The sequence below is a fragment of the Oryza brachyantha genome, chromosome 8 (genome assembly GCF_000231095.2).
Source record: "Oryza brachyantha chromosome 8, ObraRS2, whole genome shotgun sequence".
NCBI lineage: Eukaryota > Viridiplantae > Streptophyta > Magnoliopsida > Poales > Poaceae > Oryza > Oryza brachyantha.
In genome coordinates this window covers 10,920,266-10,939,407 of record NC_023170.2, presented here as the reverse complement: position 1 = coordinate 10,939,407, position 19,142 = coordinate 10,920,266, and the positions used below count along the sequence as shown (strand labels likewise).

The 19,142-nt window shown below is 37.7% G+C and overlaps 2 protein-coding genes across 2 annotated transcripts; both read right to left on the bottom strand.

Moving 5' to 3' along the window:
• Positions 1–4,316: 4,316 nt before the first annotated feature.
• On the bottom strand, positions 4,317–10,387 carry LOC102716993 (golgin candidate 4-like). Its single transcript, XM_040526925.1, has 15 exons — positions 10,092–10,387; positions 9,058–9,156; positions 8,760–8,843; positions 8,519–8,665; positions 8,203–8,335; positions 8,032–8,096; positions 7,672–7,842; positions 7,434–7,538; positions 7,006–7,113; positions 6,508–6,804; positions 6,339–6,404; positions 5,947–6,149; positions 5,358–5,412; positions 5,087–5,272; positions 4,317–4,891 (listed from the first exon to the last, which is right to left on the bottom strand). Exons 1-15 carry the CDS (start codon positions 10,293–10,295, stop codon positions 4,622–4,624), a joined length of 2,193 nt encoding a protein of 730 aa, XP_040382859.1. The 5' UTR covers positions 10,296–10,387; the 3' UTR covers positions 4,317–4,621.
• A 4,043-nt stretch (positions 10,388–14,430) lies between these two features.
• LOC102706498 (mitochondrial carrier protein MTM1-like) lies at positions 14,431–18,672 on the bottom strand. The gene is made up of 10 exons (XM_006660038.3): positions 18,280–18,672; positions 18,098–18,172; positions 16,802–16,930; positions 16,661–16,720; positions 16,015–16,185; positions 15,843–15,936; positions 15,583–15,674; positions 15,313–15,462; positions 15,049–15,107; positions 14,431–14,685 (listed from the first exon to the last, which is right to left on the bottom strand). Exons 1-10 carry the CDS (start codon positions 18,511–18,513, stop codon positions 14,556–14,558), a joined length of 1,194 nt encoding a protein of 397 aa, XP_006660101.3. The 5' UTR covers positions 18,514–18,672; the 3' UTR covers positions 14,431–14,555.
• Positions 18,673–19,142: the final 470 nt, after the last annotated feature.

The following is a 19,142-nucleotide window of genomic DNA, read 5'->3' as shown; positions in this document are numbered from 1 at the left end:
TATGCTATATAGAATTGATAGTCATTTTTTCAAAGTATGACCAAACGCTATCTGAACTGAAGTGTCAAATATTTATAACCAACGGGAAATATAATATGTTTTTAACTCTAATTAAAGGATGTTGTTCACTTATATTGCCAGGTGTTAACATCAGACTATAGCCAGTTTAACTTTGAAGATTGCTTTGCGTCACACCCCGGATAAAAAAATGTCAAGTGAAACTGTTACTTGTTTTAACGGATATAAAAAGGCGAACGGCGGATAAGAAAAATGATCGAATATCTTACGTGGCTCTAAACTTTCGTTCATGTTTTCTCTATACCCCTAAATTTTATCTTGTTCCCTGTGTTGACAAGTTTTTATTTGGATCTCTTTTATCCATCCTGCGACTGTTACTTTTTAAAAAAATAATTATATTGTCCCTTTTCTCTCATACTTGTGTGTTAGCTTACTAATAAGGGGGGCAAAATTATATGACCGCAATTTTGAAACTTGCAAATAAATTTTAAATCAAATTTTATGAAATTCACAAAATTTCAGAATGAAAACAAAAAAAAAATAATTTTGGCCTACGATTTCTTGGTAAAACTCTTGTGTGGATCTAAGCAAATCTTTGAATTTGTTTCAAAATATGAAGGACCTTAAATTGGCATTGAATAATTTGATATTATTTTAGAAAAAAACTGGTGGCCAACTTATGAAACTGATGAACCGATGGAATAGATCTAAAGGAAATCAAAACGAAAACTTACAGACATTTAGAGGATAAGCTAAAATTCTGAAAATACAAGTGATTATGTTAAAAAAAAACTCATCAACACATAAGAAAAAAAATTCTCAAAACTGATCTACGGCATGACAAATTGATGATGCTCCCCGATTTAGATAGAGGAAAAGGTTTACATTAACGCAGGAGTAAAGAAAACGATACGGCCAGACCACCGATCGTAATTAAGATAGATCCAATCAATCGAGATGGATCCTGATTGATATGGTCGGACACGAATGGCCGCCGATTTCACTCGGTCACTAGATTTAACATGTAAGTATTTTTTTTATTTAATAATAATATCATTGCTTTCTACGTCTACGTTTAGTCATTTATTTTATTTAAAAATTTATTTAATTTTTAACTATTTGTCGTGGTTTAATTTATTACTAAGACTCTTTAAGTATAAATTATAAGTTCATATGTTTACAGAAAAATTTAATTAAGATAAAAGATCAAACAAAAAGTATATAAAAGTCAAATAATATCAAATAAAAATGAGTATATCACGTCTCAGGTACACACAGATGAGACAGCTTAATTACTCTGTTTGATATGGACATGAAGTGCTATATAGCACATATATACACGTGGCCACTTAATGGTCCGTTAATTATATTATTAAAGAATTAGCACGGTTACCACGATGCAAAGATTGACATCATTGGTATTAATTCGTGATCTCTCCACCAACTTCGAGTAAGGCTGCGTTCCGAAGAAATATTATCTAACTTTTTTAGGTATTTAAATATAAATAATGAAAATGACTCGTATAAAGTTAAAGATAACTTAAAAAGTGAGACGATAGCTTGTATATATTTTTTAGAAAATATATTGTTTATCAGTTTGGGAAACATGTGGAAAAAAATCTATGGGGCTCATTACTTGCAAGAACTCAGCTAGTAATTGGTAGTAGTAATTAATAAATACAATACTCGCCTGGGTACTAAATAGTACATATAATTAGCACGTGCATGCAAGAGAGACGCCATACATCCATGGACACAAAAAGTAGTTTAATTATTAAATATACAATATGTATACAATATAAAATAATTGTGTTTTAGTTGAATTTTTAACTAGATTTAGTGGGTCAATAGGTAGTAACGGAGTTGATCATATATCCATACCGACTCGTATTTAGGACTAACTATTCCTGTATCCTGTATTGGTGATATACCCCTTGATAACTAAACTAGGTATGTGCGGTAATCTTTGCTTTTAAAATTTGTCGGTTCAATTTTCAGATGTGTGACATGTGTCCCACTGAAATAGTATATATATGGATGTGTAAAAAATGATTATACGCATTTTACAAGACTCTAGATTTGTATCGTGTTACGAAAAATTTTCCGATGAATATTTCTATGTATAATTAAGCAGATGCCAGGAGGTGGCTACTTCCAACGGAAAAAAAAAGTGATTGAGAAAAGTCAAACAATATATTTGTAAACAAAAAATAATTTATACATAAAATTTTTATATACGTATTGTCAGCGATCTAAAAAACAAAGGCTAAAAAATAAATTACAATAAAAACACTCTAAAATATACTTTAGATTTAGCGTTAAAAATATAAATTTCAGCTAAAGATAAGCAAAAGCTTCTCGGGGGCAGCAAATGAAACTCCTGACGCATCACAACTGGAGTGTCTCTGGAGTCTGGACACTGGAGTGATATCGCATGGAATCTCGAGTTCCCGAAATCTAGCAGAAGATTGGAGTTATACGTGTGGTGTTTGGATCAGGAAATTTTTTAATCAGTTGTCACATCGAACGTCTGGATGTTAATTAGAAATATTAAATATAAACTGATAATAAAACTAATTACATAAATAAATGTTATTTCATTAGACAAATTTTTTAGACTAATTAATCCATGGTTAGTAAATGTTTACTGTAGCATCACATTCACTAATTATAGATTAATTAGGCTCATTAGATTCGTTTTACGAAATAGTCCAGAGTATAAGATGGGTTTTATTAATAGTTTATATTTAATATTTCTAATCAGTGTCCAAATATTGACGAGGAAAAAAAAAGTTGAGTGGATCTTAACAGGGTCGCAATCATGCGCAACGAGAAGCCAAGCCAACCGACCAGCTACCGATCGAGCTGTTGCCTACTGATGTGACGCTCGTAAAAGAGTATAGTGATCAATCCTTACCTCCATGGTTTATATAGCTAAATGAGTTGTCACACCGAATAAAATATGACACAATAAATTAGTAAACTAATAAAATGATAGTAGAACGAGAAACATCAAGGGGTCTTCTGGCTAGCTCCATAAGGAGATGGACTAGACAATCTGGCTTTAAAGCCTCACTTCTGCCTATTATATACTATGTCTTTTCCTAATATTCGAGTTTTTTAAAATGATAGCAGAATGGATGTGTTTTTTTAGCAGATTATTCATCGATTTTTACATGCATACTTTCCGAGCTTTTATACAATGTTTTTATTTAGAAGCTAATTATTTTATCTTTATAGAATAGGTTTTTAATTTTGTAGTAGTTAATTCCATCGTTTATGTTGTTAAATAGCTATAAAAATTAAATAACATTTCATCTTTCATTACTCAAAAGAACGTGTCCAATGTCTTCCGTCATACACATATTTTCTATGCAACATTTATATAATAATGGGAGAAAAGCAATATCAAATTCAAATATAAGTCATTAGCATTTACATTAGAAGAGCAGTATTTAGCAGTGTTTTAGGAAACAGACTACTCTCATCTACCCTATAATGCACCAATTGCTAAAACATATTTTCTATGCAACATTTATATAATAATGGGAGAAAAGCAATATCAAATTCAAATATAAGTCATTAGCATTTACATTAGAAGAGCGGTATTTAGCAGTCTTTTAGGAAACAGACTACTCTCATATACCCTATAATGCACCAAGTGCTAAAACTCATTGTCTCATGGACATATCCAACGATCAAGAATTATCTATATTAATTAAATGACCTAGATCGACTCTACATCCTCATAAATAAAATATTTCTGCATATTAGAGACTTCTTATAAAATATAAATATATATATACTTTCCAAGTATATGACTTATATAATTATATGCTATATATACACACATACAAGATTTATGGATAATTATATATCACCATTAGTTCTACTGTGTATTAACAGCATCTAATATCTACTCCAAGCAGCAAATTAATAGTCTCATATTGTTTTGCTGCATAAATAGCGAGGTATATTAATTTTTCTCTTTTCTTACATATGTGAATGAGGGGTATAAGGGTTATTTATTATGAAAGTTAATGATTAGGTTTAAACATGTGATTTCTAAGTGGTCCAAGGATGAGTTTGAACTAAAATTAGAACTTGATCCTTTAGTGACAATACAGAGAAGAGCAAATGCTCCCTCCCTTCAGTCCTCGCAAGAGATGCAGGCAAGTGGAGCATCACATTCAATCCCAAATGAACGGTCAAACTGTGTTCACTCCACTCCGTGATGCATCGATGGTGCAACCAGATTCGAACCTTGCATGGCTTTCAATTCAGGAACAAAAAACCCTCTGGCTTTGAAAACAAAAATCCTCAGTTTTATATCAGAACAAGAAGGGTACAAACTACAAAGGGTTCCGATTGTAGAATCTACAAATATACTCTGGCAATTTGTCATTTCCATTTGCTGTAGAAACGGTAGGAGTACATTTACACATGACATTTTTATATCCCTGGGGAGGATAAGGAGGGGCACAAAAAGGGGTAACTTTGAATTTGACTATATCATAACATTGTCAACAAATGAAACGAATAGCTTATGTCATGATGCACGCTGCAAGAAAAAGGCATTCAATACTGTACACTTTGATCACAATCATCTTGGGGGTGGTCTTGAAAAGGGAATCTGTGTGGGGGTATATGTTGAGGATGTGAGTGGAACCGTTGCAAATTCACTATCTGGACGACCAAACATTTGTTGACTTGTAGAAATACCAGGTGCCTGGTTTGAGACGTTTAACGTGTTGCTCGTGCTGGCAGTTTGATTCTCTTCTTGCGACAGTCTTGCAGCTTCAGATGCTTCTCGTTGTTTTTCCCTTTCTTCCGTCTCCTTGAGCAGGAAGTCCACCCACAGATCCGCAAAAGACTGCAGATGATGTCAGAAAGAGGATGTCGGCATTAGCTAAACAATGTAAAATATTCAGAGAATAAGAAAACCAGATATAGCAGATGAAGCACTTTTAATTTTCTTAACTTTGCTACTAAACTTCAGATATACCATGCCTTCAGAAATTATCATCACGAAAGCAAATGATTAGTGCAATGCACATAGAGATCACACCTGGTTGTCCTGAGACGCTTGAGTAGGTATGCCTGCTGAATTTCCGCCAACAATGCCTCCAACTAGGCGTCCTGGAAGACCCAAAACACCACGGACAACGCCTTTCCCAGCATTACTTTGTGCAGAACCAATTCTTTGCTTGTCTTCCTCAGAGAAGCCAAGCATGCGAACCATAAGATCCAAAACCTGGACATAACCATATTGAAGTGTTATTTTAGTTTTCTAATTGCGAAGTTCATGGCACGATAAAGAATTTGAAGGAGCCAAGCACCTCTTTGCTGTGATTTCGTTGGAAGTAAGTGACCAATAGTTTGATCACAATGCGTCTGCAAGAAGAATTTTGATTTATTCATTTGTCATGTAGCCAAGTACAGGTAGATCACAAGAAAGTACAAGGACAAATAAGCAAATATAAACTGTGCATAACAAGGAAACTTCAGCAGTAAACATGGTAAAAAAGATTTTTAAAAATGCTTCAGCCTTGCAAATGGCATGTTATGCTCATTAAATAGCTGGCTCGCAATATAAATCACCAATTATTTCTAGAACCAAAAAGGAGAGGACACTTACAATCTCTGGAAAAATATAGGTCTTTCACTGATTTACCGCTTTCTTGATTTTGGTACAAATTTTGTCCTACCTAAAATTTGTTCATGGGTTATCCTGTATACATGCTTTAAAGTTTTTAAGATCTTTATAGCATAGATCATCTTTAGCACAACATTGTTTTCCACCAAACTTCATCACTCACTATGCTATACTTATAAGTGCATAATTACAAAATCAAAACCCAGCTGTCCAAGCATATATGTATACGTTAAAATCATTAAATAAGAAGAATAAGAATTAATATTCCACACCTGTCAACAGAATTATCTGAATCAAGTGACATCCTATTAAGTGTTGTCATGCTTTGTTCCAGTGCTTGTCGTAATCTTGAATTGTCATCCTCGAGCTTCTGCATGGAGCGCTTCCCATCTGCCAACATCCTCTCTGCTTGTGAAAGTTTGACAGCTACTTCTTCCTTTTCTCTTCTTGAAATTTCAATAGCTTGGTTTGCCACCTGCAAAAAAATAATAGCTTTACGATATCATTTTAAACCAATAGCATTGCAGTACGAATATGGACACAATAATCTAGCAGAATTCAGTTTAAGTGATGCTGACTAATGATAACCGCAACCAACAAAATCAACAAATGCTTGCTCAAAGCATGTACATGTTATAAGGGAAGATGAACTTGTACTCTGTACCTTCAATGACTCTGACAATTTAGCCAGTTCTTCTCTGGCCATAGCTAAATCACCTCCAAGTCGTTCCTACATAACAAAATAAACATAGATATCAAGACCAAATCAAAGCATAAAAATTACAATGAAAACGTTAATCTGGAAGAACAAATAGTTCAAAGATTTAAATCACCTTGGCTTCACTCTCAGCATAGTACTGTCCAAGGGCAGTCTGCAGATTAAGCAATTCCAGGTTTTTCGATTCAAGAGCATTCATACAGTTTGCAAGCTTGTATTTCAAATCTGTTATTTGCTCATTTGACCTCTGTTGTTCTTCATTAATGGTCTTCTTGCTCTCCTCCTGCTTCGCCATCTCAAACCTCAAAGCCCTTTCTACCTGCACTATATGAGCCCTTTGCTGGTCACAGATTACACGCAATTCTTCAATGAGTTTGCTATCTTCATCCATCTTTTCTTGATCCTCAAGGTCCTATGAAAAATAGTATGTCAATAAGCATGCTAGAAGTCTAGAACCATCTATCCCATCATTCTTTTTAAACAACTAGTTAAATGTGTGCAGGTTGTTGCACACAAGTTAGATTTAGAGCATACAAATAAAGCAATAAACCTCTATTTATTAGGTCATTACAAAACTGGGCATATCGATTACGAAGTAAGATCAAATGCTTACCTTATCTAGCAAATGTTGTTTCAACCGAGCCAAATCTTGAATTGCTTTATCTCGTTCATAGGAAGCATCATGTAATGCCTTCTTCAACGAAGTCACTTCTTCCATAACCTTAACAGTTGAACTACAAGCACATCAGTATATTTATTTTCTTGCCATTAGAAATGTCAACTGGCAACTATGCTATGCACTAGAAGACATTCAGCTGACTGCATGCAGCGCTATCTTACAAGCTAGCATCTTAGAAGATTTTGTTTCATCATAGTAAAATTCAGACATATTAAAGGTTATAATGTCAGATCAAAGTTCTGATTATGGAATAAATCAAAGTAAACAACAAATAATGGTTCGACTGAACCAAAGAATGCCCAACAATCTGCCCCATGTACGTTCCAGGGACATCAACTACTACATTTCATAGAGGAACATACCTTTTCTGCATCAGAAATCTCATTAACATCTGATGCACCACCATCATTTGTTTGTGATGTACTTTTCTTCCTCACAAGATCTGCCTCAAGCCTGCTCTTCTCTATCTACAGAAGTAAAAAATTTCAAATGTAAACTTTGTTTGTAGTATGATTCTTCCAGCTATTCTTGATACACAATATCTTTTGTTCAAAGAATCATTTACAAAGCATTAAAAGTGATCAATCCATTAAGTGAGACCTTTAGATCTGAGTTCTCCTTCTGTAAAGCCATCACCATACTTCTTAGGCTCTGAAGGGAAGCATCTGACACATGCTCCTTGTCCCTTCTACTCAAATCCTCTTGTACGCGTCTCAACTTTGCCTCCTTTTCACTCAACTCCTTGTGTAGCTCTTCCATGCTAGTTGAAATCTATGAGATCATTAGTAAAAGATGTTCACTTTGCCTTGCATGCAGCCAGAAGAAGATGGTGCATCATGGGAGAAATAGTAATATAAACCAATAGACATAATAAATAGTTTGTAAAGTTGATACGCACACTGAAGCCCAAGAATATATATGGTTTTCTTAATATTCATAAAAAAAATTTAAAAGGCATACCCTCTCTTTGTTGATATTTAGTTCATTTAGCTGCTGCTGTAGAAATTCATTCCGCTTGTGTTCATCTGCAAAGTAGAAATAAGTATTTAGAAAGAAAGACACTATAAATTATATGGAGATGGTTTACCATCTGATTAAAGATGGAATACTTTAGACTAGACTTTGACATACCCTCTAACCTCCTTTTTGTTTCAGTTTCTTTCTCAGAATTTTCACTGAGTTGCCTTTTCAATTGCTTGATTTCATTTTCAAGGCTAGCCTGTTTAGCAGCAAAGTTAGATCGCTCCCCTTCTGAGACATCTGCCTGAGATAATTTCCATTCAATAAAGAGTAAGCGGTATTTCCAATGAAGAGTTTTCTTAACTGTCCACGTAGGACAAAAAGAAAAATATCAATATCTTCCAAAGATGGCAAAGGTGTGAAAACAATACAAGGTACAAAATAATAATAATAATAAACAGTATGCCACAGCACAGCCTTCAACTACCTTACGATGCCCTGTCATTGAGTGCAAGCCATTTGGCTGGATACCCTGTGATGCACCACCACCATAACCATTTTGCTTTGAGATATTTAATGGATTATCTTGAACTGAGTTTCTTTGAAGTCCACGGGGTGATCTTTCCAAAGCACCCTACAAAAAATTAAAGTTAGTGATGCACTTACAGGTTACAGCTTTGCATACATTATGATCAATAAGACTTCCTAAAAGTGAACCACCCAATTACATTAGAATTGGCTGAAACTGCTTTAGAACTCTCCAGATTTTTTTTTAATGAGCCATTTTCTTCACGAAGTTTTCCCAGTTGTTCCTGTCAACATAGCCGCGGGATCTTTAGAAAGATTGTATACCATGTATAGCCAGTAAATTTCACTGATGTCTTCGATGACATCCCATCAGGGCAAACAGCAGTATTCAATTGCAGTAAATGGTGTCAAGACATGAGTTCAGCATTCCAAAAAATAATGTTTCCAGTAAAAAAGGCCTGCAAATCAGATATGGGTAGACCTTTCAACCATACATACCTCCCTTTCTTTTAACATCGCAGCATAGTTGAAGGACAATGCCTTTATTTCAGCTTCCGAGGCTTGAAGCTTTTGAATATCTTCCTTGAGTTTAGAAATCTATAATGAAAAAAAGGCAATTGCACCATTGTTAAAGAGAATTGTTAGTTCTATCTCCAAATCTCCAAAGTGCTTTAGGGTAAATACTAAACCATACAATAAATGGAACCTCGCTCAGACATACAAAAGGTCACCAGCCAGACCATTTGACTCTCCATTGTTCACAGCATTCCCAGGCGAAGTAGTTGTCTACACTCTTAAAAACCTAAAGTTTCCGTATGCACTAATTAACAACAGTTCAGCGGAAACACATTATCACCACCAACTCCATGACCCCTACAGCTCTTCATCGCAAGAATTAGAACAATCGACAACAAAAGTATTAGATGGCGTACTAATCCCTGTTACTAAGGCCAGTCGCAATGCTCAGTTTCACTACCCAGTTTTCAAAACAGCTAAGTCGATAAAACAATGTATGAAACAGCTACTCACAGTGTAACGTTTCATTATACCATTTTCAAAGCTAAATAAAGCATTTAAGTACTACTCAAAGTTTGATTGCATGGAGACATTGTTTGATCACATGAAACGCCTCAAGCCCTTCAATGCGAGTTTCACTGTGTTACCGAGGACTTGGTAACGGTGCCCAAACGTTTCATGGACATGAAACGAATTCCCTCTCTCTCCTCATAGTTTCATGCAAATATTCATTTTTTTTGCTGATGTGTCACCTAATTAATGTGTATGACACCTCCATGAACCCCATTGAGACTGGCCTAATATCCACCGGCTCCGCAAAATGACAGCTAAATTTTTTTTTCCCACAAGAGTTAGTTGGGCAACACGGATATCCATGCCCCCTCTAGCGTAGCATCCTGTCAATGTGAGCTGATAAATTCATATCGAGTGAAACTTAAGCACTCGAGCTACTGTGGTCAAGAATCGATTCGAGCAAAAGGCTCGCGGGCGGAGGGAGGGAAGCAGCGGCGCGGCACCTCGTCGGGATCGGCGGGGTCGGGGCGGGCAGCGCGGGAGGAGGAGGAGGAGGAGTAGCGCCTCCGCAGCCCCGAGGAGGGCGGCGTGTGGGGGGACGGGGTCGCCGTCGCGGCCGCCTCCTCGTCGGCGGCGGCGGCGGCGTCGTCGACCTCGCCGGCGAGCCGGGAGAGGCTCTCCCGGTAGGTGGCGATGGAGCCCCGCATCGCCGCAGGAGCCAGGGCTGGGGCGGGCGGAGTGGCCGGATCCGGGCGGGCGGAGGGGGGTGAGGTGGGGCTAGGGTTTGGAGGCGGAGGGCGAGGGTTGGAGATCTGAGGGGAAGGTGGGATGGGAGGGAGGGAAGGAGGGGAGTAACGGAAACGGAAGGTTGGAGACGACGAGTTTTCCTTTTTTTTTTTTTTTTTTTGTCTTAGATGTATTTTTTTTATTTTTTATTTTCACGTGCTGTTTCGTTTTTTGGCATGAACGGGTTTGACTTTCTTCCGCGTTTTTTTGACAGACCAGCTGAATGATCTGCTCTCGAGAATCGTGCTAAGCTTCCGACGCTTTTAGGTCATGTTTAGTTCAAAAACTTTCCTCAAAAAATCGCATCGAATATTTAAATATTTAAATAAAGTATTAAATATATATGAATATTAAAATTAATTACACAGTTATGGAGAAAATCGTGAGACGAATCTTTTGAGCATAATTAGGATGTGATTAGGCATAAGTGCTACAGTAACCAACATGTTCTAATGATGGATTAATTAGACTTAAAAGATTCGTCTCGCAGTTTTCAGGTGGAATCTGAAATTTATTTTGTAATTAGATTGCGTTTAATACTTCAAAATGTGTTTTTAAAAACTTGATGTGATGTTTTTACAAAATAATTCTGCAAACTAAACAACGCCTCAGATCAAGGTCAATAGTAAAGCTAGTTGTTAGCCTAGTGGTTATAAAGTCTTTTCAGTACAGTTTCAAAAAATTTTCATGTCATCGAGATCTATTTTATAGTTAAGTTGATATAAGTTATCGTTGGTTAAAGCACTTAAATATTTAATACTTATACGAAGGAATTATTTGTTGTGGTCAATAGTGGCCTCCATCTTTTCTGGCCATTTTGTTACGTACAGATCCAAAACATAAGTGATAACAACTTAGCTAGAGTGCTAGACAATGGAAAATGGTTTAAAACAATAAATCAAACAAGCTACAGTGATTCAAATGTCAAGGACATTTAATAAAAGGATTACAGATAATAAACCACACTTACCTAGATGTTTTTGGATAAAATTAAATAGTACTAAGCCATAGTAGGCAATTTTCTAGGAATAACAACAACACGACATTTAACAAAAGAATAACTAAAATAAGATAGAAGTTCTTGTGCTCTATTGATAAACTACCGAAAATAACACAACAAAATGCATACCTCATTGATTTTTTTTTAATATGTCTTCTCTCATGCATTTCAACATCGACACAAACTCAGATCTAACATCATCAAGAATCTCACTTGTGTCTTTATTCATTAAATCTTGATATGTTTCAATCATGGTTGCTTGGCGAGCAAGTTTCTTATCTTCGAGATTATCACTAAAAACACATCTTTGTGTTGGAGTAATTTTTCATTGAAACCGCACAACGGGATATATCTTGGCATACCATTATCAACTAATAAAATCAAAAGTCAAACATACCACTCTTCAAGATTATGATGCACATCTGACATGCTGACCAAAGGAGAGCAAGCACCAACGCTGGAAACAGTTGGAGCCGTCGTTCTAGGACCTGTTTGGGGGAGCTTCTCCTAGCTGCAGTTTTTCCTAAAAGCTGCTTCTAGCAGAAGTTGTTCCAAACGGTCCACAACTTCTGAGAATCTGTAGTTACAAATTCTAGAAAATGAACTGAGAATCCAGAAGCTGTAGAAGCTGGGTTTAGGAGCTTTTCCAGATTCTCAGAAGCTGACTACCAAAAAGTTGCTTCTCAGAATCTAAAGATCCACTAAACAGACCCCTAGGAGCATATGCACAAGCTGCCATGGCTTGCGACGGTGGCGGAGGAAACCAAGATGGCAACAGCGCAGTGAACCAATAGAACAAGATGAGTTTGCCATGGTTCGAGGAGGCGGTGCAACCTCCCTCTTTGTCCGGCAAGACATGGGCTTCATATGTGGCACAACAAATATGGATTTTTGGAGAAGAAGTTATTTGTGTACACACAACGCGCAGGAGATGGGGAATGGAGATCGCCCGCGAGAGATGGAGATTGTGTGGGAAAAAAAGGAAAAACACACAGGAGAGATCACACTCCTGGCAGGAGGAAAATCGCCCTCCTGGTGGAAATGTCGATTCCACGGCACATTTGATGCGGAACGGGAGAGGAGGTCGCATATGATCTAATAAGGTTGGTGTGGGGCCCACAAAACATGTTTTCTAAAGTCAACACTAACCGCAAGCTGGCTATAATGCATGAGTAATCGTGCTATTGCCCGCTCCATTCTCTCTCCTCAATTATCTCTTTGCCACATAGGAATGTAGATGACATGTTATTTTTTACAACCCGCTGAGTTAGCCTATTATACCCGCTCTAATTTGACATACTTGATAGGGTTGCAATCTCATTGGATAACAATAAAAATGATGATGTGGTATAGAATTTACGATGAGAGCATGGAGTTGGAGTTTCATGGAGTTAAAAAGTTAGTGTACACGGTTACTTAGACTATGATACTAAATTGAAACAACCACTGAAAGTAATTTGTTTCATCTCCACAGATTTAATCAACTCATATTATTCACTTAGATGCAGTAATTATGTGATATGCTAGCATATGATACTGTGAAGTGAAATTTTGCATTGAGGGCACTTATTTCATTTATCCATTCAATTTTTTTTATCATGTGTCACTATTGGAAACCGCGCGATGAACTCTTGCACCAAGAATGACCTAAGAAATCCACATCGACAAGCAGTAAAAAAAATATCATATAACTACTGCATTTGTACTAACATATAGCTATTCTTATTTTTTGAATAGTGATAATTCAAACATTTTGAACATTGACTACTAAAAAACCAAAAAAAATCATCATGTAAAGGTGATGTTACTGGATTTATAATTAAACGAGAGTAAATTGTGTTGTTGGTACACAAACTTGTTAGGTGGGTGCAATTTAATACGTAAACTTAGACAATGCTCATTGTGGTTCATGAACTTGCTAGTGTGTGCAAACCAAGTTCAAAACGATATACTTTTTTGACAATAAATAGTGAAAGAGGTTGCAAAACGACATATTATGACAAATCATGCTCCAAACGACATATCGTGGCAAATTATGTTGAGTTAGAGTTGCTTAGGACGTGATATGTCATATGTGCAAATAACTTTCGTACATATTATTTACTTTTTTCATTGTTTTGTATTTATTTCACATTCCCTTTAAATCTTATATATATAAAGTGAACAAGAGTGTGCAAATGTATATGACATTATCTTGACGTTTGAGCCTATGTGAGATCAAAATCAATGTCTAATTTAGTGCGATTAGTCATGTCCTTTTGGCTTTGGTTTACATGCACTGACAGAGACAAGCAATTTACAAGTTTGTGTACTATATTACACCCATTTCCTAAGTTTGTGCACCTATAGCACAATTTACTCATTTAACAAACTTTCTTATTATTTCAAATAACTTAGGTTTACAAGCAATATTGGTGATAGTACTTCCCCGAAAACGATACTAAAATCTAAAAGTATTTATATTTTGGAACCAATGAGTGGCTCTTTTGTACCACTTTTCAATAGTTTATTCAAACTAGGTAGCTCTTAAACAAAATAATCCCGAGCCCACGACTGCATTTTTCCTATCCTTTTTCACATTTCTGGCAGGGTCAGACCTTGGACAGCCCGACATACACAAGGTTTCGTTCGCGCTCGAATAGCATTAACAACTCGTCCAAAAATTACTGCGTAATTAACATATCAAATGAAGGGAACTAAAATGAGTTCAACAGCCAGTCCTAAACAAACGATGGCAGAAACCATCTCCGTCTCAGAAATAACACAAACAAAATTGCATCTTCTGTGGTTCGGGGATAGTACGTGCAGAGAGGTATTATTGATTGATCAGTGTCAGTGCTGCATCTTCCACTACAGGGTCCTCCTATAATAAGTTAATCGAAGCACTTCCAGCTTCTGGTGCAATAGGAAAGCTTAGATGATGATGGTCCATCTCTGACAAAAAGAACTCGAGTACTGGAGCTCACTCCATGGCAAAAACTTTAAATCTTCAAGTATCAGGCCACACTGGTCCGATCCATGAAAAGTTCTGCTGACTGTTGAACACTCTATCCTTCTATGTTACACCCGAGCCTGTCCCTCCAAAGCGCAACTAGCCGACCAGTACAGAAGAGTTGGCTGACTGGGTAAGCTGTGTTCTTACAAAATTGCAGATCTTTCCACCTTTGGCACAAAATCTTGGTCACGATGCGTGTCTTTGATGAAGAGCGTACTTGACAACCTCGTAGAAAGAAATGACGATTCCAACTGATGGGCCAGCACGTGCGACACGTGGGCCAACGCCGGTGAACAAGCCTTTCAGACCTCCAGAGCTGCCAGGTTAAAACTAATCAGTCCATCTGAAACTAATTACCTAGCCAAGAACTCTCAGATATGGAATGCAATAAAGCTATGGAAAAGGTATTATTACACCTACATTTTGAAATACAAACCAAAATATTGTGAGCGATCACCTAACTTGATCGGAGGACATTTATCTTTTGCAACAAGAAAACATGATTTTCTGCTGGATCTAATTAGGCCATTAACCAAATCAGCTAAGTCAAACACATATACGTCCAATGCATTAACTTGTAAGTAGATCAAGTTTGAAACTATATAAAGTTATAGCACCATTGGAAAATAAATATTATTTGTTGGGAATGAAATGCCTTCGTAGTATGTGGAAGACATACCTCCATATATCAGCTAATGTTTGTCTGGTGGTCATTCTCATTGCCTTTTGAGTATCCTTCTGAAATGACATGATTAATGCAAATTATAAACAGAAACAAAACGAGCAAGATTGTACACAACACAAGTATGCAGAGCATGAAATTGATGGCAAAAAATTTTTTTCTAAAAGAAGTCGCATTGTGGGGCATGTGATTTGGATGCTAAAACAGAAGCATTTTTTTATTGCAGGAACAAACGTAGGAAGTGGGCAAGAATGTGCAAACCTCTATTTGTCTTCTCGTCTTAGCAACATCTAGAGGGCATGTAGCACCAGCAGCAAGACTACCTGCTACAAAGCCAGCAGCAAAGTTTGCCCCCAGAACACTAGCTGCATCACCTTCTTCTCCGACAATGCCAAGCAGCTTTCTTCGAATCTGCACATGATGATAGTAAGCGAAGATACCATATACTTTTGAAATAAATTTAGCAAATGATAGTGGCATGCACAATAAACAAATAAAAACATAATGAAGAGACAGAGAACAGGGAATAACCGGCTCCAGCGTTGACCAGCAAATAGCAGAGAAAGGAACATCACGAGCAAGTTGTGCACCCACACCCGTCCAAAGAACACGGTAATTTTGTGCTGTTTCATTAGTAGTGAATTAGGAAGAATTTATTTCCTTAATAAACAATTTCATTTGTTGGAATAAAGACATCGATACTTGAAGTTGACATCTGACTATGAAAACAAGGTATTTGTATAATAATTTATTATGCATGGAAAATTCTCAAATTAATAGAATTAACTCACCATTCTGACTTGAACTTGCAAGTGGTGAAAGAACACCAACCAATGTTTTCCACATTCCAGGAGGCTTTACTCCAGGTCGAAATTCTTTATATGCCTATAAAGACAGAATAGTGATTGTTAGGTGCTATAAATGAGAAAGAAAGAATGTATACATTTGTTGCGAGATCTATACCTGCATCCGTGTCCTTGCCAACTCAATTGGGGAACAAGCAATGCAGGCCAAAGAACGTGCAACCGATCCTGCTACTAATGGGGCATATGGTGTCAAACCAGGAGCATTACTTCGTGTAAAATCTTCAATCCGGTTGCGAAATAGGTCATAGCAAGGCAAATATATTCCAACCTGTTTGTGGTCAAAGCACATTAAGAACAGACAAGATTCAGCAGAAACACTAACATGCCACACGGCAGACAAACATTAGGGTGTGCAAAATAATACATGAAGAAATGGAGAAATGTACAGACAGGAAATTAGGTGATATATATATTATTTCAGAAGATTGATGTGTCTAAAGATTAAGGCCCAATTCAAAAAAAATAGCATGGTAGACCTAATTTCAGGGCCTTTTTCTCTTTGCTATATAAGCTATTGGTGTCAAATTTCTTGGCATGTAAGACAACAATCTTGGAAGAAATATGTTGAACACATTAAAAGGTAAGTGCAAGTGACATAGAGTAGTGCAGGTAATGCCTATATCACATATATTATTTATCAGAGAAATTGGAACTACTCAAAAGATGCTACTCAAATGTAAAAATACACCACAGAAATAACATAGCATATTGAGTAAAGAAATTGAACATAAAAGATAACTCACCGTTGGTACAGCTAACGCCAAGCCTGCATTTGTACCTCTCCATAATCTACCAAATCCCTCCTGAAGCAATCAAGTAACAGAAGTGTTAAACTTTGTGGCCTAGAGGGTGCTGATTACATGAACAATCAAAAGCCACAATACCTGTCTAACAACTTTCAAGAATACATCAAGTGTTCCCTTGTACTGAAAGCAGTCAGGTGGGCAAACAGGTTCACTTCCATAAATGACACCGCGTGTACATGATGGAGAACATCTAAAATCAGACAATATCTGGAAAACATTGCATGACATAAGTAGCATTCTTCTAGCACGCTCAAGAGTTAAGAGACTAGTAGGGTTTCTTACAATTAGCAGATAAGTAATGAGATTGCGATGAACAAAAAGGTACTAACAAGAATAGGGATATAACAAAGGAAAAAACAAACTGTAACATAATAAAAAAATAAAAAGCATGGATCTGAAAGATGATGTTCCAAAACATTTCGTGTAGCTATTCTCTCCATAGGTAAATATAGCAGGGACAACAACAATCTAGCTTTGAGAAATATAATATAACCAGGAAAGATTCAAATTACCAACATCAAACAAGACCAGCGAATAGCAATACAGAAATAAAAACTAACATGTACAGATGTTCAAGATGTACATAGGTGATCAGAACTAATCTTCACCATTCGTGATACCATTCACCAACATTCTTTGCCTACATGATAACATTCACCAACATTATTTGCCTAAAGCCCTAAACAAAACAGTGTTTAGCACTGTATACTAACTTGCCTGCACACAAGCAAAAATTCCAACATAGTTCACCTTCAAAGTGCAGCCCTTATCAGAATTTAAAGCTACAAGTGTAAGTATAGCACATGCCAAAGTGAACACAACTTCCTCCCGCCAACATACAATACAGGTGACTAACTACTGATTATCCGGGTGTCTTCAAGCAGAATAATCTTACACATGTAATGAACTTCATGCAACTTCCACAGTTGCACGGCCACCCATCATCTATAAATGACTCATTGTCTGATTATCATATGGTTATCAAACAGCAAAACCAAAATTCGAACTTTGAACGCCCCATGGACTGATTTGGTGATCAAGGAAAGCACCATCCACATACATTAAGCAATATCAAAACATGCCCCTCTCCAGGAGCACGAAGATCAATAAAACCAACCGCTCAATCATATACGATTCATAAGTTCAGCTTGGCTAACATCAACTAGTTGCCCAACATAACAATGGCCGTCGCGCCGCAGAACAAACAGAAACACAAACGGCATTCCACAGTATCCCAATCAACTGTCGAAGCACCACAACAAACTTCATCTGAAGTCGCAAAGAAAAAAAGCACGAATCCCCCAGATGACATCAAATCTCTCGCTACTGCAACCACGACCACACGACACGCAATGAGATCATCGGATTCGTTACCGCGTCAGGGCCGAGCGACGCCATCTGGGACGGCTGGTAGTAGGGCACCCCCGCCGCCTGCGCTTGCAGTCTCGTCTGCAGCAAACCCAAAATAAGAAGAAGAAAAAAAGGGAATCAACTTTAGAGCCATCAAATCAGACGAGTGGACGGGAACAAAATCGCAGGCAGCGAAAGGCCCCAACCTTGGCGACGTCGAGAGGGTTGACGATGATGGCGGAGACGAAGGCGGCGCCGGCGGCGGAGAGCGCGCGCTCGGCCATCCCGAGCTCCTGGTCGGCGGCGGCGGCCGCCTGCTGAGACCCCGAGGATCCCGGCTGGGAGGAGGCCCCCGAGCCGCCGGCGCCGGAGAGATCGACGCGGGCGGCGGCGGCGGTCATCCAGGCCGGGAGGCCCCCGCCCCTCGAGCACCCCACCATGGCGGCCCCGAACGGCTCGCTCTCGATCGGCGGAGGACGTGGCGCGCTGCGCTGCGACTGCGTTGCGGCGGCTGCCCCCCCTCTCTCTCTCTCTCTAGAAGAAGGAGAGGAGGAGGAGAGAGAGGGAGGAGGGGGAGAGTCCCGAAAGCGAGGAGAGAGGAAGAGGTGCGTTGATGGTCTCTTTCTAGAAGAGGGGTCGTTTGGGGTGACCACAAGCTAGGTTTTGGGTTTGCCACGGGGATCTCATTTTCTTCTATCTACCACACGAGTTGCTAATGCTCAGTTTGGCACGGTCCTAGCTTCTAACTTCAATTTAATTAGAGCTGGAGTTGTGCTAAACGATATAGATTCTAATTTTTTTTTGGAGCGGAGTTGACGGAGCTGCTCCTGAAAATTGAACTACAGGGGTGGAGTTGGGTTTTTGCTGCTCTACAACTTCACTCCATGCCAAAGACCCACTATCCTTTATTATTTTATTGTAATTACTTTATCTGCCACTCCTGCTACTATATATTATTAGTAAATATTTATATTGTGTGTTATAGTATTTTATAACCATATAGTTGGGTTGCTAAAGTTCAAAAGAAAAATAATCGGTATTTAATTACATGAAAAGAAGCATCATTAAA

Excerpts from the sequence above, each read along its gene's own strand:
- LOC102716993 (XM_040526925.1), bottom strand. The coding sequence starts at position 10,295 with ATGCGGGGCTCCATCGCCACCTACCGGGAGAGCCTCTCCCGGCTCGCC. Across the intron at positions 7,843-8,031 it reads TAAATATCAACAAAGAGAGG|ATTTCAACTAGCATGGAAGA; the intron begins GTATGCCTTTTA and ends ATGATCTCATAG. Across the intron at positions 6,150-6,338 it reads AATTGTCAGAGTCATTGAAG|GTGGCAAACCAAGCTATTGA; the intron begins GTACAGAGTACA and ends ATTTTTTTGCAG.
- LOC102706498 (XM_006660038.3), bottom strand. The coding sequence starts at position 18,513 with ATGGTGGGGTGCTCGAGGGGCGGGGGCCTCCCGGCCTGGATGACCGCC. Across the intron at positions 16,931-18,097 it reads CGTCGCTCGGCCCTGACGCG|ATATTGTCTGATTTTAGATG; the intron begins GTAACGAATCCG and ends AATGTTTTCCAG. Across the intron at positions 16,186-16,660 it reads TGGCGTTAGCTGTACCAACG|GTTGGAATATATTTGCCTTG; the intron begins GTGAGTTATCTT and ends GACCACAAACAG.